The sequence below is a fragment of the Pipistrellus hanaki genome, assembly GCF_964339955.1.
Source record: "Pipistrellus hanaki genome assembly, chromosome: 7".
In the NCBI taxonomy this organism is placed as follows: Eukaryota; Metazoa; Chordata; class Mammalia; order Chiroptera; family Vespertilionidae; genus Pipistrellus; species Pipistrellus hanaki.
The window spans coordinates 18,691,927-18,706,514 of NC_140509.1; the positions used below are offsets into that span (position 1 = coordinate 18,691,927).

A 14,588-nucleotide genomic window follows, 5' to 3' on the forward strand; every position below is an offset into this window, starting at 1 on the left:
AGAATTCATTTCCTCTCCAGGATATTTGGTTTCCACTAGGCAACCCAGCCAAACCAGCTCCTTCATGCATGCTCCCCAATTGGAGGCATCAAGTTCCTTTATAACCAACCTGTGTTGAAGAAGGATCCAGTCCATTCTGCCTCGGTTTTAGGAAATACAGAAACCGGTGGAGGTAGACCCAGGGCTATCCCATCGAGATCCTTAAAGAGATATTTTCTTGGACTTTCACAATAGGATTCAGGACAGACCAGTGTCCCTAAATCTTCTCTGTAAAGACAGACAGAAAGAACTCTCATTTCATGAGCAACAAAAAAGGAAATATATTGAAATCACTGATCTGATGACAAAGAAATTTATTAGTAGTAATGTGTTACAAAGATATTAAATAAAACTCTATAGAACATATTATTTCTCAGTTATATGGTCAAAAATAAAGGCATTATTATTATTATCCAAATACTCTGAATATATCATCTTTACATAGATTGTAACTTTCTAAGCAGTAGGATACAATAAAATGTTCCTAATTCTAATACCTAATGAAAACAATGTAAGCATTTCTTTATGGAACGTTGGTACCTTGCAGTATTATAAGATTATCATTATAAATGTCAATTATATTGTTGCCATATGCAAACAAGATAAAAAATATTCTCATTCAACAAATACCTATTGAAAACCTACTACTTACAGTTTGGGGAGAACAATGGTGATAAATACAGGCATGGTTCCTATACTTTCAGAATTTAGAGTCAGGAGGTTATATAAACAAATAGTAGACCATTATAACACTGAATTTTAGAAAACTTATTTGATTTCTCCTGGTCTAATACTTTTCAGTACCATCAATACTAATGTTAAATATTATTACATGCCAACCATGTGTTAAGTATTAATAGTACAAAGAATGAGATACTAGTATTATTAAGCTTTATAATTCTTTCATCCCATAGGTAATACAGGAATATAAGGAAAACTGGACAATAAAAGAAAAATGACAAGACAACCCAAATTACATACCTAATAATGTTTATGTACCAAAAGTAGTTCAGGAGTGGGCATCTTAAGGAGATAGATACTGGGCCAAAAACAAACTTTCCAATTAGGGTGAGTTGTCTACTGTAGGAGTTTATCCCAATGTTATGAGGAAGAAAAGTAGCACATTTTCCCTGATCCTGATTTTTCTGCTCCCTTTTATGGCAAAAATAGTGCCTTATCTAGTTTTCAGATTCCTGAATGAAACTCTTAGATCATACGGTTCAGAATAGTGGTTCCACCTGGTCTGAGCACCGATATCTATCTAAGCCTCATTACTCAACTCAGGGGTTCTTGACAACAGACATGATCTTCTTCTCCCCACTAGTCCCTGCACAAGGGCTCCTAAGGTTTCTTCTGAAGACTAGTGACACCATCCTCTACAGAATATACAAGAATTAGGGTACATTTTGCCCAGTGATTGAAAATATCCCAAAGAAATGTCTCTAATAAAGACAAAACAATATCAACAAAAATTGCTCTTTGGTGAGAGAGACTGCAAAAACCATATAGCAAAACACTTGAACATAGAAGGCATAAAGAATGAGGGGCATTCAATTAATCTAACATACTTTTCAAAAGGACTTCTTTTTATTTCCATTAATGATTTTATACTTCATGGATATGTCCTAAAAATACTAAAACTGGTACCTGGTTTGTAAAGGAGAAAAGTAGAACTTGTTTTTATCTTTGATCGTTAGCATTTTGGTCCTCTCTGCTGTTATGGGATGAATGATTCCAGTGTTCTCTGCATTGGGCAGAATGCATACATCTAGGTCATTGCTATAGCAACTCTTCACAAAACTAGAAAAGGTGACATCTGAAAAAAAAAATGTAAGCATGTCATGGCATTAGAGCATGTAAACTACCAACCGCAAATATAGACTACGCAACTACATCTTTGCTACTGTCTGTCCAAAAGTTAATTTAAGCTGTCTAGGCTAGTTCCAGGAGTTTACATAAATCTTGACTTAAATATCTGTAATTCTTCAAGACATGAGTATTCTCTGCAAAATAGAAGTAGTCCAACACATCAATGTCTTCAGAATGATACATTTTATCATAGGTTTGATAAAATCCAATGGGGAGTGAGTACAATATTACAAAAGAGGTCTAATAGAATATTAACGGAATAGATTGTATTCCTGGCTACCTCACCAAATACAATAGTAAACAACTTCAGTTAGACACAATTTCTGCATCTATGTTTCTTCCTTTGTATAACAGGAAAAATAACACCTACCTAAGAGAATTTTCATATAATCAAATTAAATAATTGCTGTGAAAGTTCTTCAACATGTTTAAAGCAGTAACTTTTTAAAGAAATCGCTCACTGTTGCTGAAACCGGTTTGGCTCAGTGGATAGAGTGTCAGTCTGCAGACTGAAAGGTCCCGGGTTCGATTCCGGTCAGGGGTATGTACGTTGGTTGCGGGCACATCCCTGGTAGAGGGTGTGCAAGAGGCAGCTGGTCGATGTTTCTCTCTCATCGACGTTTCTAGCTCTCTATCTCTCTCCCTTCCTCTCTGTACAAAATCAATAAAATATATTAAAAAAAAAAAGAAATCGCTCACTGCTATAATCAACCATCAGTATAGTTATCAATACCCATCAGGTGGCCAATTGTACAACAAGCACTAGACTACACTGTACTCTTTTGTTGACATAATTTCAGAATGCTATTAAAAATTCTGTACTCAGAGGTATGAAACTACATTATTTGGATAAGCCCAAACATCCTACCTTGAAGCTTCATGATTCCTGAAACGGAATGGCCATTTCTCACTTTGTGCCATGGTTCCTGAGGCCACCGATTTGGTTCTGAGGTGAACACTGGCCACAGAATACCAACTCGACCCCCTTTGGGGTTGGAAGGAGCTCGGTCCGTGAATGTCCAGTTGGCAGAGCCAGGCTTAACCCTGTCTTGAATGCAGTCAAAAGAGGAGCTAGTGGCCACAATGACTGAGTTCCTAAGCACAATCTGCACATTTCCGATGGAAGGCTGTGAACCAGGAGACACATATGCTATTGCCAAAAGACCGATAGCGTTGTCCACCAGAGTGACGTTCTCTATCTCCACACTGTTTTCCACATGGAGCATGGCACCGTAGTCAAAGTTCTTGAAAGCCAAAAAGCCAGAGATTCTAGTACAGTTGCCAAGTCCACTTTCCTTATAGAGATGAAGACCGTGAAGGCTTGAGTGGGCCACATTGTCAGACCAAAGAGCTTCAAGAGCGGAACACCTCTGGCCTCGGATGTGAAAGCCAAGCCTCTCCGATCCTGCCACGACATTACCACGGAGGGTGATGTCCTTTGCCTGGTTTACTTTGATGCCTGCCACCCAAGCGGTGGACCACGCTGACTGAGTCATTAGAACCACAAGGTTATTAGAGAGAGAATAGGCCTGACCCTCCAAATCAATGCCATGACCAACAGTACTAAACACTATGTTATCATTTAAAATGATCCCGTGACTGGCAACTGCGCGAATGCCCCCACCACAGTTTTGGTGCAGAGCAGAAGATATTATCCAGGATCCTGACGACACATTTGTGAATTCAATGGATGAAAACGATGGTGAGCCAAAGTTCTGAATTTCTACATTTAAAAGTTGAAGGACACCTGTAAACAAAATGCATATCATCAGGTACTTTTTCTTCTCTGTGTAAGGCAGAAGGAGGATCCATTTATTGACACCGGAATATGCAGATTTTTCATTGAAATGTAATCATTTCTTCAAATACAGCACCAGCACAGTATTTCATGCCAATGATTCTCACTAACAAAATATGAATCCATTGAAGGTGATGTTAATGCCTAAAAAGGTTTCATGTGATGTCTGAAGAGTCTGGTGATAGGATAGAGAACAAGGAAAGGAAAGATAGAGAAAGGAGATGAGTACATGTAGCTAAAGACTCCAGGCACCTGCCTGCAGGACTGGGTCAGGAACTGAGTAAGAATGAGGAGCACATGGATTCCTGGGACTCACCTCAGAATCCTGTCTCCCTCTCTGTCTCAGTGACGCCCATGTGAAAAGGCCATACCCATCCCCACAAAGATATTGTATGAAAAAACATAATGGCTAACTCTATAAACATTGTAAACATTTCTTAAGAGTGTGATATAAGTGAAAAATGTTGAACATATATTTTTGTTCAATATATGCCCCAAAACAAGATATTCAATAATGTCTCTTGATTAAGACATGATGGAGGTAATAACATAATTTTTAAATCATTTTCAAATTCTATAAAATTCCATATGTTTATTTTAGCCATACTATATTATTTTAAAATTTTTTATAATAATTAGTGTTTTAATGTCATATGTGCATAATTATAATTCATAGTTTTAAATTACACAAGACTGAAAATTAATTCATAGTACACACTTAAAATGTCTTACTCATTTCAACAGAGAATTAAGCAGTGGTTTTGTTCACAACTATTTTCCCATTGAAAAATTACAATTCTGAGTGCAAGTTGCTGGATATATCTTATCAGAAGGAAGAGACTGACAGAGGTCTCCAGTTTAAAAGAAGGAATTGTAAGTTCTGGTCTACTTTTCTGCCCTATAACCATTGAACACCCATAGCTGGCACCCTTGACCGACACCTGCAGATCCCCCTCGCCCCCCAATTCCAGATGCTGGAGTTTCAGAAAATTTTTAACATTAAAAAAAATAACATGTATTTAACAGTTAATCCTTATAACCACCCTGTGAAGTTTCCATCATTATTCTTGCTTTACAGTTGAGAGTGAGACCCAGAAGGATTTAGTAATTTATCTTGATTTACATAGTTAATCACAAGTCAGGATTCAAACCTGAAAATTTTGGCTCCAGAATCTATGCATTTAGCCTGTGAATACCTTTGTTTTACTGATAATGAGACTGAGGCTCACGGGGGCTAAGAAACTTGTTCACAATTACACAGCTAGCAAATGGTAGAGCCAAATTTTGATCCAAATCACCTGGATTTTCCAGCCACTTTACCACCAGGCCAGCTTGAGTTCAATCCTGAAGAGGCCAAAAAGACTTAGACAGCTCCCTCTCTCTCAGAGCCAAGGACAAAAGGGAAGCAATCAATGGTTTACAAACAGATTCACCCACCAAAGTTGTGACAAGCAAAAATGTCTGCAGATACAGACAAATGTCCTTGGGTGTGGAAGGAGCAAACTCACTTGTGTTGACAACTAATGGAGTGAGAACTTACGGAGAGAAAGCTTATCCTGTGGACCAGAAATCCCGAATTCTGGCATAAGGTATAAACACTGCTCTTTATTATACTGGTGACACAGATGTGCCAGTGAAAAGTGTTCCATGCTCAGTATCTTTGGAAAATGGTTAAATCCTCTATTCCAGGCTTTCCCAGAGCCTGTATTGTATTCGTGTACACATACTTTCTAAGATAGAGCTTCAGTGATAGCCTCTCCCAAATTTATTTGACTGTGGAACAACGTTGGAATAATATTTAAGGAATACAAGTTGAAGAAATAAGATGCTAATCAAATAATTTCGCAGCATTCCAAGAACTTTTGAAAGAAGTGAGAGAGATCGAGATCCTTAAAGCAGTCTGGAATATGGAAATCATTTTTATTTAAATTTACGCTATTGCTTTATAGCATGAGCCGAGGCCTGCCATCAGATATAGCATGCTACTGGGAAAGAATTATAGAAATTCAGGAAAGAGATAAAACTCAAGTGGTCATTAAATCATCCCCATAATTTCAAAGCAGAGGAAATTTCACATCTGCTGAAGATGTTTTCTTTGAGGTAAAAATGTGCATATGTGCCGATCGCTAGTATATTATTTTAGCATCACACTGATAATTAAGCACAGATTAGAACTGAAAATGCATAGCTACTCAGAACACGGAGGAGCCATTTTGTTTTACAAAGGAAAGTTCTCACAGTTGGAATTTCTGAGTGTCCCAGAAGAATAGGCTCCAACTGGTAATGTCACTTAAAATGTCGTTTACCTGAAAATTCTTCTCTGCTGGACTTCCTGAAGGACCCCACAAGGAGTCTCCCCCTGCACGAAGTATCAGACTGCATGTGTATATTTCGAGTCAAAAGTCCAACCTCAGCAGCTAAAAGAATGTATGGGCCGCCATCCTCTAGGACGTGTACGCTTCCTGGGGCAAAAGGAGTTAGGGAAGAAACACCTTTAAAAACCAACTTCAACAATGGTAAGATATGTACACAGATAATAATTTAATAATAATAAAAATATAAATAAATAAAAAAAAACCAACTTCAAGAATCACCAGTCTGGGGCCTAGGATATCTACCAAATGAAAACACTCCTTTCCCCTCGGAAGTCCTACCAGTATCAAGGTCCGCTTTTCCTCAGGCATCTCCACCAATGTCAGCTGAGAAATGAAAAGCCCAGTTACTTGTGTCCCTTTGGGATCCGAGTGAAAGTGGTTGAGCAAGAATTCATTTCTCCTCAATAACGGTGGCTACCAGGACAGGTTACTGTGTAGAGCAGACCTGTCCAATTAGTAGCGTCACCATCCTTCTTCCTAAATGCATCTGTGTGAGACTGAGCGTTTGGCTGGACATTGTCTGAGGACTTCTTTCAATGGAATGAGGAATCCCAGAGCAACTGAGGCAGTGACAGAATTAAAGCAGCAATGCAGGAGAGTGAAGGGGCCAAGGGCAGCAGCAGCAGCATCCTTCCACGGTAGGTCTCCGGCTCACTGCTGCCTGAGGAGCCTCCTCAGCAGTGGGAGCCAAACAGCCAAGGGCTGGTTTCTGTCACTGCCCTCCTCATGCAGCACTTTACTGACTAGGATCGCTGAAGATTGCCCTCTTCTTTGGCCACTTTTTAAAAACAGAAATCATCCTTGGAACTATGATTTAAATGTAGCTTATATGTAGTCCTGGTGAAAAACATGTATTACCCGCTCACAGATCACAGACAAAATGATATTCCCTAACCACTCTATTTCTTATTACTTATTCGCTGTATCTTCTGTGTTAGATTAGTTTATTCCACGGAAGCAGGAAATGTATGGTTATGGTTATTATTTACGTGCGATGTATTTAAAAATATGTGCATAGTGTTTAAAAATATTCAGCACTTTTTTTTTTTTTTTTTTTTGAGAAAAGGCATTTGGATATTTTTTTTGGTAGCAATAGTAGTCAATACATAATATGAAGTTTACGTCAGGAGGGATACATTCTTAAGTATGGAAAATAAGTCATTATTTACAATAACTACCACCTTCTAAGTAACTGTATAATTCAGAGTGCCAGGAAACAAACTGGAAACTCAGCTCCCATGAGATTTATTCTGGCCTAGACATGAACATGTCCGGTGACCTTGAATAAGAGCCGTAACCCTTCTGCTTGCTTCTAGACTTGCCATTATAAATAAAAGTTTAAAAAATTCCCTCACATCAAAAAGTATTTTTAATTTGGCAATAAAATGAATGAAGGGATAAGGATAGGCTTCTAGGCTGTGACTAAGCAGCAATAAAGCGCTGTCCCTCTCCTCTGGATGGTGATTGGATCCAAGGCCCCAGGCTCCTTCACTTCCCTTAGCCAGCAAAGCAAACCTTACCAATGTGCCGGTGCTTGAGCCGCTCCTGGGTCCGCACATGGTGGTCCTTAACTTCTTTCACAGTGAGCACCTCTGCTTCGTGCGGCTCATAGGAAGAGGAGCTAAGCACGATTTTGTCATGGGGTCGCCAATCCACGGCATCCTCTACTATAATTCTGCAACAGCATAAAGATGTATCAGGTATCGGGCACTGCAATAGGGAGCACCTACCTAACTCCAGATTGCAAAGAAAATGCACTACAGCCAACAATTCCAGGGAGATTGAAGGAGAAATTCCAAGTCAAGACAGAAACAAATGGCTTTTGCAAAAAGTTTAGTTATAATGGAACCAATCATCTGGCTTACATGTATACATGTTAAAAATAAGACATCTACATATCATTTCCTGAAATGAAAATCTTCCTGCTCAATTGGCAAAAATTAAATAATAAAGGTATTTCAAAAGGAATTATTTCTTGAATTTTCTGAAGACTGGTAATACAATTTTGAGACAGTTTATTATCATTCATTAAGGCTCATACTTTTATGGTCAGACAGATGCAGTATGAATCCTAGAGGTGCCACTTACTGGCTATGTGGTTTTGAGAAGTCACTTAAACTTTTCTGAGTGTCCTATCTTCATTTGAAAAGTGGCAATATTTAAATCTTCCCCCCAACATCCCAATGTTACTGTATGGATAAAAGTATGCATGCCTCCACTGTGCTATGTTCCAAATATTGTGTTTGCACACAATATGAAACTATTCTGTATGGATAGATACATGTCATTATACATTTATCTAAGCACATAGAATATATGACCTGAAAAGAAAACTTTAATGTAATATAAAGAATAACATTCTGTCCCCTGTCTTACATAAGTCCTCTGCTCCCACCAAAATAATTTGCTTACTCTCACAAAAATTGTTGTGTTTCTCAGCTTTCACACAAATTATCATCATCTGTATTCTGCCCTCCAGTCTATTCATTCTTAAAAACTGACAAATTCCTTTGCTTTCAAGAAGCCATCCCATGGGAGTCTCTTCTCCATTGAATGCCCAATCCCTGTTTCTGTTCCAACATAAATTTGACATAATAATAGCTACTACTGCCTTGCAACTGAATTTGTACTCAATTCTTCTGTGGCTATTCAACTTTGATATTAATATTTAATGAAATGCTATGTAAATGCCACAGTGCCTAATAATTTTCTAGGCAAAGAGAGAAATAAATTATTGAAATTATTATTCTAAACTTTATATTATAAATCCTATATAATAAAAGAATAATATGTAAATTAGCCATCACTCCATGACAAAAAATGGCGGCGCCCACAACAGATGCTGGAGGCATTGCCCAGGCAATGGGAGCCCAGTATCTGCTCATTGGCCGAGGAGGGAGGGGAGTGGTCTCTGGCCAGAGGACTGGGAGCAGGACATTGAGCTTGCGGGCTCCAGCTCAGTGTCCCAGCCACGGCTGTGCTGCAGGAGAGAAGGGACCTCTGGGGCCGTGAGCCCAGAGTTCGCGCCGGGCCTGCCGTGCTGTGGGAAGGAAGAGTTCTATGGGGTTGTGAGCCCAGAGTTCATGAGCCTAGAGTTTGAGCGCCCAGAGTCCACATCCTGGCCTGCTGTGCTGCGGGAGGGAAGGAGCCTGTAGGGTCGTAATGCTGAAAGAGCCCTATGGGTGCCAAGGTCCTACACCTGCAGCCCAGCAGCCCCAGTCACAGACTGCAAGCCCCCTGCCAGCAGTCCAGACAGAACCAGCATGGCACGGGGGGGGAGGGGTGTCCAGCAGGCACACTACAGACATCAAATCACTGCTGCCGATGCTGCCCCCCATACACACACTTGCAAGTAGTATGGTCCAAGGGGGCGACTCCTGAAGCAAGGCTCTCGTGGCAGCTGATGCACAGCCAGGCAAGGAAACCTGAAAGCCCAAGCACCCCACCTGAGTACCCGAGCTGCAGAGCGTCATGGGTCGGTGCCCTGAGGAGGCCCCAGGACAAGCATCTTCCCAGAGGCTGTGTGGAAGGAGGGCGGGAACCTCTGGCTAGAGGCCAGGTGAGGGATGCTGGCGTCTTTGCAGGCCAAGACAAGGCTGAGAGACACCCTCCTCCCCACACTCCTGTGCACAAATTTCATGCACCAGGCCTCTAGTATAAATATAATTGAACTTAAGTCTTCTAAAACCTTACAGGCTCTTTATCATTTATCTCTCTTCTATATTCCCAAAGCCTTGGGATTCTATAGTTCTTTTTAAGAACTATTTTCCCCCACCCAAGGGTATTTTTTTCCATTGATTTTTTTTTTTTTTGAGAGAGAGAGTAGAGGGGAAGGAGTATGCTGTGTGTGTGTGTGTGTGTGTGTGTGTGTGTGTGTGTAAGAGAGAGCAAGAGAGTGAGAGAAACATCAATGTGAGAGAGACATGTCAATTGGTTGCCTCCCAAATACATCCCAACTGTGGCTGGGGATCAATCCTGCAACTGAGGTATGTGCCCCTGATGGGAATCAAACCCACAACCCTTCAGTATGATGGCCTACACTCTAACCAGAGATAAATTTATATAATAATACTAGAGACCTGGTGCACAGATTTGTGCCCCAGTGGGGTCTCTGGCCTGCATCCTCTCATAATTTGGGACCCCACTCAGAAAATGTTGGACTGCCAGTTTTGGCACAATCCCCACAGGCAAGACTGAGGGACCCCACCAGTGCATAAATCCGTGCAATGGGCCTCTAGTACAGTGTTTTTCAACCTTTTTTGGGCAAAGGCACACTTGTTTCATGAAAAAAATCATGAGGCACACCACCATTAGAAAATGTTAAAACATTTAACTCTGTGCCTATATTGACTATATATAAAGTAATTCTCTTGAATAGGAATCAAATAAACACAAAGAAAGTATTTTATAATTACTTTATTATGAAATATTAAGTAAACAAAATAGTGAAAAATTATAAAATTCTTGTCTTGTCTGCACCTACGGCACACCAGGCAACATCTCGCGGCACACTAGTGTGCCGCGGAACAGCGGTTGAAAAACGCTGCTCTAGTATACATATATGATCTTTGGTTAATCTCTTTCCTCCCTCCCCCCTCCTCCCTTCCCTCTGAGATTCATCAGTCTGTTCCATGTTTCCATGCCTGTGCATTGAGTGTCTACCCCTGGTGGTCAGTGTAGGTCATAGCTACCAGTCGAATGGCTGAACAATGGGACACTTATATTAGCCTTTTATATATAGAGATTTAACAACAGAAAGTTTTCTAGTCAAGTATCTGGCTAAGATTGCTTTGGTTGTTAGTGTAAGAAATATTTAAATTTATAAAATTGACATGAAATTTTCCTCTGAATGTTTCACTCCAATTCATTTCATAAAATAAATAAATTGCAAACAAATAAATTTAGATCACTAATTTTGTTGGTGAAGGTTCATAAAGGGACACACATGAAATCTGCTCCCATAACAATAGATTAGAAAGGCTTACTAAACTGACTTTTAACAATAAGATTGTAGATAAATTATTAAATAAATCACTCAACTATTCTGTAGTGCAGTCAATATTGTACTAATATCAACTTGCTGGATTTGATAGTGTTCTATATCAGATATCATCACAGAACACTGAGTAAAGGATATGTGAGAACTCCTTTATTTTTACAACTTACTTAGAGTCTTAAATTATTGCACAATTTTTAGAGGTTAAAAAAGGCTATCCAGCCCCAGCCAGTTTGGTTCAGTGGATAGAGCATTCGCCTACAGACCCAAGGGTCCCAGGTTCAATTCCCGTCAAGGGCGCATACCTTGGTTGCAGGCTCCTCCCTGGCCCAGTCCCTGATTAGGGTTCCTGCAGGAAGCAGGCAATCAATGTGTTTCTCTCACACTGATATTTCTTTCTTTCCCTCTCTCTTCCTCGCTCTTTAAAAATCAATGGGAAAATATTCTCAATGAGGATTAAACAACAATAAAAAAAAGGATATCCATAAAAGGAATACATTATGATAATTACACATTATTTACATAAATTCATTAAAATACTCCTCTGCAGGACTGATACCAAGAGATGCTGTTTTTAATATTTGTAATATAGAACACAAGCAATAGAATCATACAAACCAGAGTAAAAATCCAGCCTCAGGAACTTAGAGCTTTTTGAACTTAGGAAATTTTGCTTAACTTCTCTAGCTTCAGTTTTAATGTCTGTGAGATGCAGATAATAATACTTAACTTACAGCATTGAGAGATTTAAATGAGATAATGTATGTAAAATGCTTGGTAGAGGCCTGACATATAGTCAGACTTCATGATAAGAACTCAATAAATGGTAGCTAGTTAATTACCATGGATAGTTTTAATTAATAAAATTGAGTTTCTTCCTAAATAGCCTGTAGCTCAGACTCCGAAGGAGGTTTTTAATACATCTTATAAGAAAAATCCATTCATATTGTTCCTGCCAAATTCCAACTTACTAACTTGATAATAACTGAAGTTTCTTATTGATCCCTATTTACCTACCTTACAATGCTTCTTGGGTGTGATATAGGAACTTCAAACTCCTCATGACCGAGTCTGAACTCATAACCTACTCTCCACTCCAAATTTAGTCCTCTTCTAGTAAACGGCACCACCATCCAGTTACACAAACCAGAAGCCAAGAAAGCACTTCATACCCAATACACCTATAGATTTTATCTCCTGTCTCTAAATCTGCCCACTTCTTTCCTTTGCCATTCCTAACTACAATACAAGTTACACTTTCTCTTGATTGGACCTCCTAAGTGGTGTCCCTAGATCCATGTTTTACCCCTCTAGTTGCCTGCATTTGCCTAGAATGATATTTTTAAAGAAATAGAAACATGATAAGTGGTACATCCCACCCATACTATCCTCTTCGAAACCTCAAATAGCTGTTCGATGCTTTTGAGGAGGGTAAACACTAATATTGTTGATATCCTCAGTAAATCTGGCCCTGATCCCTAACTACTCCTTGAAATCCTATTGTGCTCAGTCTCTGCTCTCCACATCAGCCCCTGGCATTCCTTCAAGTCCCTCCTGTTCATCTTTCCTCCCATCACAAATTTTCCTCTCCCACTTCTGCTTCTCAATCACCTGCCATTGACTCCTCCACTATCAGCTTCTAAAAAATTAGGCTGGTCCCAGTCTTCCCATCTCAATACATGTTTCTACCATTCACTAGGTTGCTCTAGTATTTTTATAAATATACACCTGATTATATATTTTGTTATCTTCAAGTGTTTGGTTATCTTCAAGTGTCCATTGTTCCAAAAGGCTTAGAATTAATGAATCAAATTCCAAGTGCATAAATGTAGCTTGTGATTAAAGTTGCATCAGATTTGACATCTTTATAATATTGAGTCTTTCTGTTTACATTACTCATCACCATATATTATATTCTCCTTTTATGTTCCTTACTAGTGTTTTATCGTTTTGCTATAATAGCTCCTATAAATTCTAAGTTTATTTCTAGTATTTTAAATTGACATTTTAAATAAGATTTTTACATTATAATTTAAAAATTTATTGTTCACATATTAAAAAGCTATTGATTTGTGCACTTATTGAATTCAGCTGATAGTTTTTCAGGTGATTCTCTACATTTCATAATCCACACACACACACACACAAAATGGCAGTTTGGATTTCTTTCAATAGTTCCAACTACTGTCCTTTTTTTATGCAACACATTGGCCAACACTTTAATAACAATATTTAATGATTATTGTAATGCACTGATTTTTAATGTTATTTTTATATAAAATAGAAAATTTCTGTTTTAGAGATATTTTTGTAAGTACCGTGTTCTAACCGATTGTGCCACTGGAGCTCTGTCAGAGATATTTTTAAGTATTTATTCTGTATTAGTATTTAAAGCCATGATTCTCAACTAATGGCTCAATACCCTGCAAGCTGAATTTTATAAAATTGATTTCTGTTTTATACCAAAATTATTATATTCTTAAACTTTATACCTATTGTTTAGATAAATTATATTAATTAATTATTTCAATTTGAGCCTTCTCTCTTTACTTGAATGACTCACACTCAGTCATAATCTTATTTTCTTCTAGTAAATTACTAGGTTTCATTTGTTGCTATTTAGGAATTTTGCTTTTTATTTACACTTGGTTGTTGCCTCACATTTTGTTAGGGTTTTTTAAGTTATCTCTAGCAGGTGCTTAAAAAATTATTTTATGCTTGCCTCCTAAAATTAATTGAAAACCTTCACATATTTTCCTATGCTATGGAATATATTACACTACATAAAAAGTAGTAGATGAATGATTGGAAAAAACAAAACAAAACACCACATCATACATTTATTTGAACCAAATGCATTTTTAGAAATAAATCTTGAATAATTTTATATCTTTATTATTGGTTCTTTCACTTTTATTCTCCTTTAGGCAATTAATTTATATTTATATATATATAACTTTTTAATTTTCAAAATGATAGCATATAGATAGCACATTTTATATTACAATTTTAATATCTTTGGTAAGTTACATTTGAATTCTCATTTCTGATTTTACATAATTTGTATGAATAAAGTTAAAGATTAAAACAGTATCTCTAAAAATAAAAAAAATCTAAGTCTACTAATTTCCTACTAATTCACCAATTTCTGCCTTTATCTTGCACCAAATGGTTTCATTAGAATTATTAGTCATTTTGTTTTTGGTTTCTCATAATGACAACTTAGTTTGTTTATTTTTTTTATTTCCTTATTCAACAATACAAGCATTTAATGTAATTGTGTGTTTGGCCATCTCTCATGCAACACTCCCAATGTTGCTTCTTTCCAAGTATCCTATTGATAAAGTTTTGATCTCCTCTTTGATACAAAAGTTATTTAGCAAAGGGTAGGTTTTCTTTTTTCTATTTTCCCATTTTACAAGAAATTAAGATTTTTGATTAAGATATTATTTTTACCTTTTTGTTTATTTTATTATAACCATATTCTACATCATTTTGGTTTATTATAATT

General features: G+C 37.8%; 1 protein-coding gene across 1 annotated transcript in view; it reads right to left on the bottom strand.

Annotated features, from left to right (window-relative positions):
• The window catches only part of PKHD1 (PKHD1 ciliary IPT domain containing fibrocystin/polyductin), a gene marked incomplete at its 5' end in the record, with an annotated part of 385,387 nt that overhangs the window by 100,369 nt on the left and 270,430 nt on the right, over nucleotides 1–14,588 (bottom strand). The window contains 5 exons of the mRNA XM_084889432.1: nucleotides 110–267; nucleotides 1,687–1,855; nucleotides 2,777–3,655; nucleotides 6,013–6,168; nucleotides 7,602–7,756. Of these exons, the coding sequence (XP_084745558.1) occupies nucleotides 110–267; nucleotides 1,687–1,855; nucleotides 2,777–3,655; nucleotides 6,013–6,168; nucleotides 7,602–7,756 (1,517 nt within the window). The remainder of the gene's footprint in view (nucleotides 1–109; nucleotides 268–1,686; nucleotides 1,856–2,776; nucleotides 3,656–6,012; nucleotides 6,169–7,601; nucleotides 7,757–14,588) is intronic.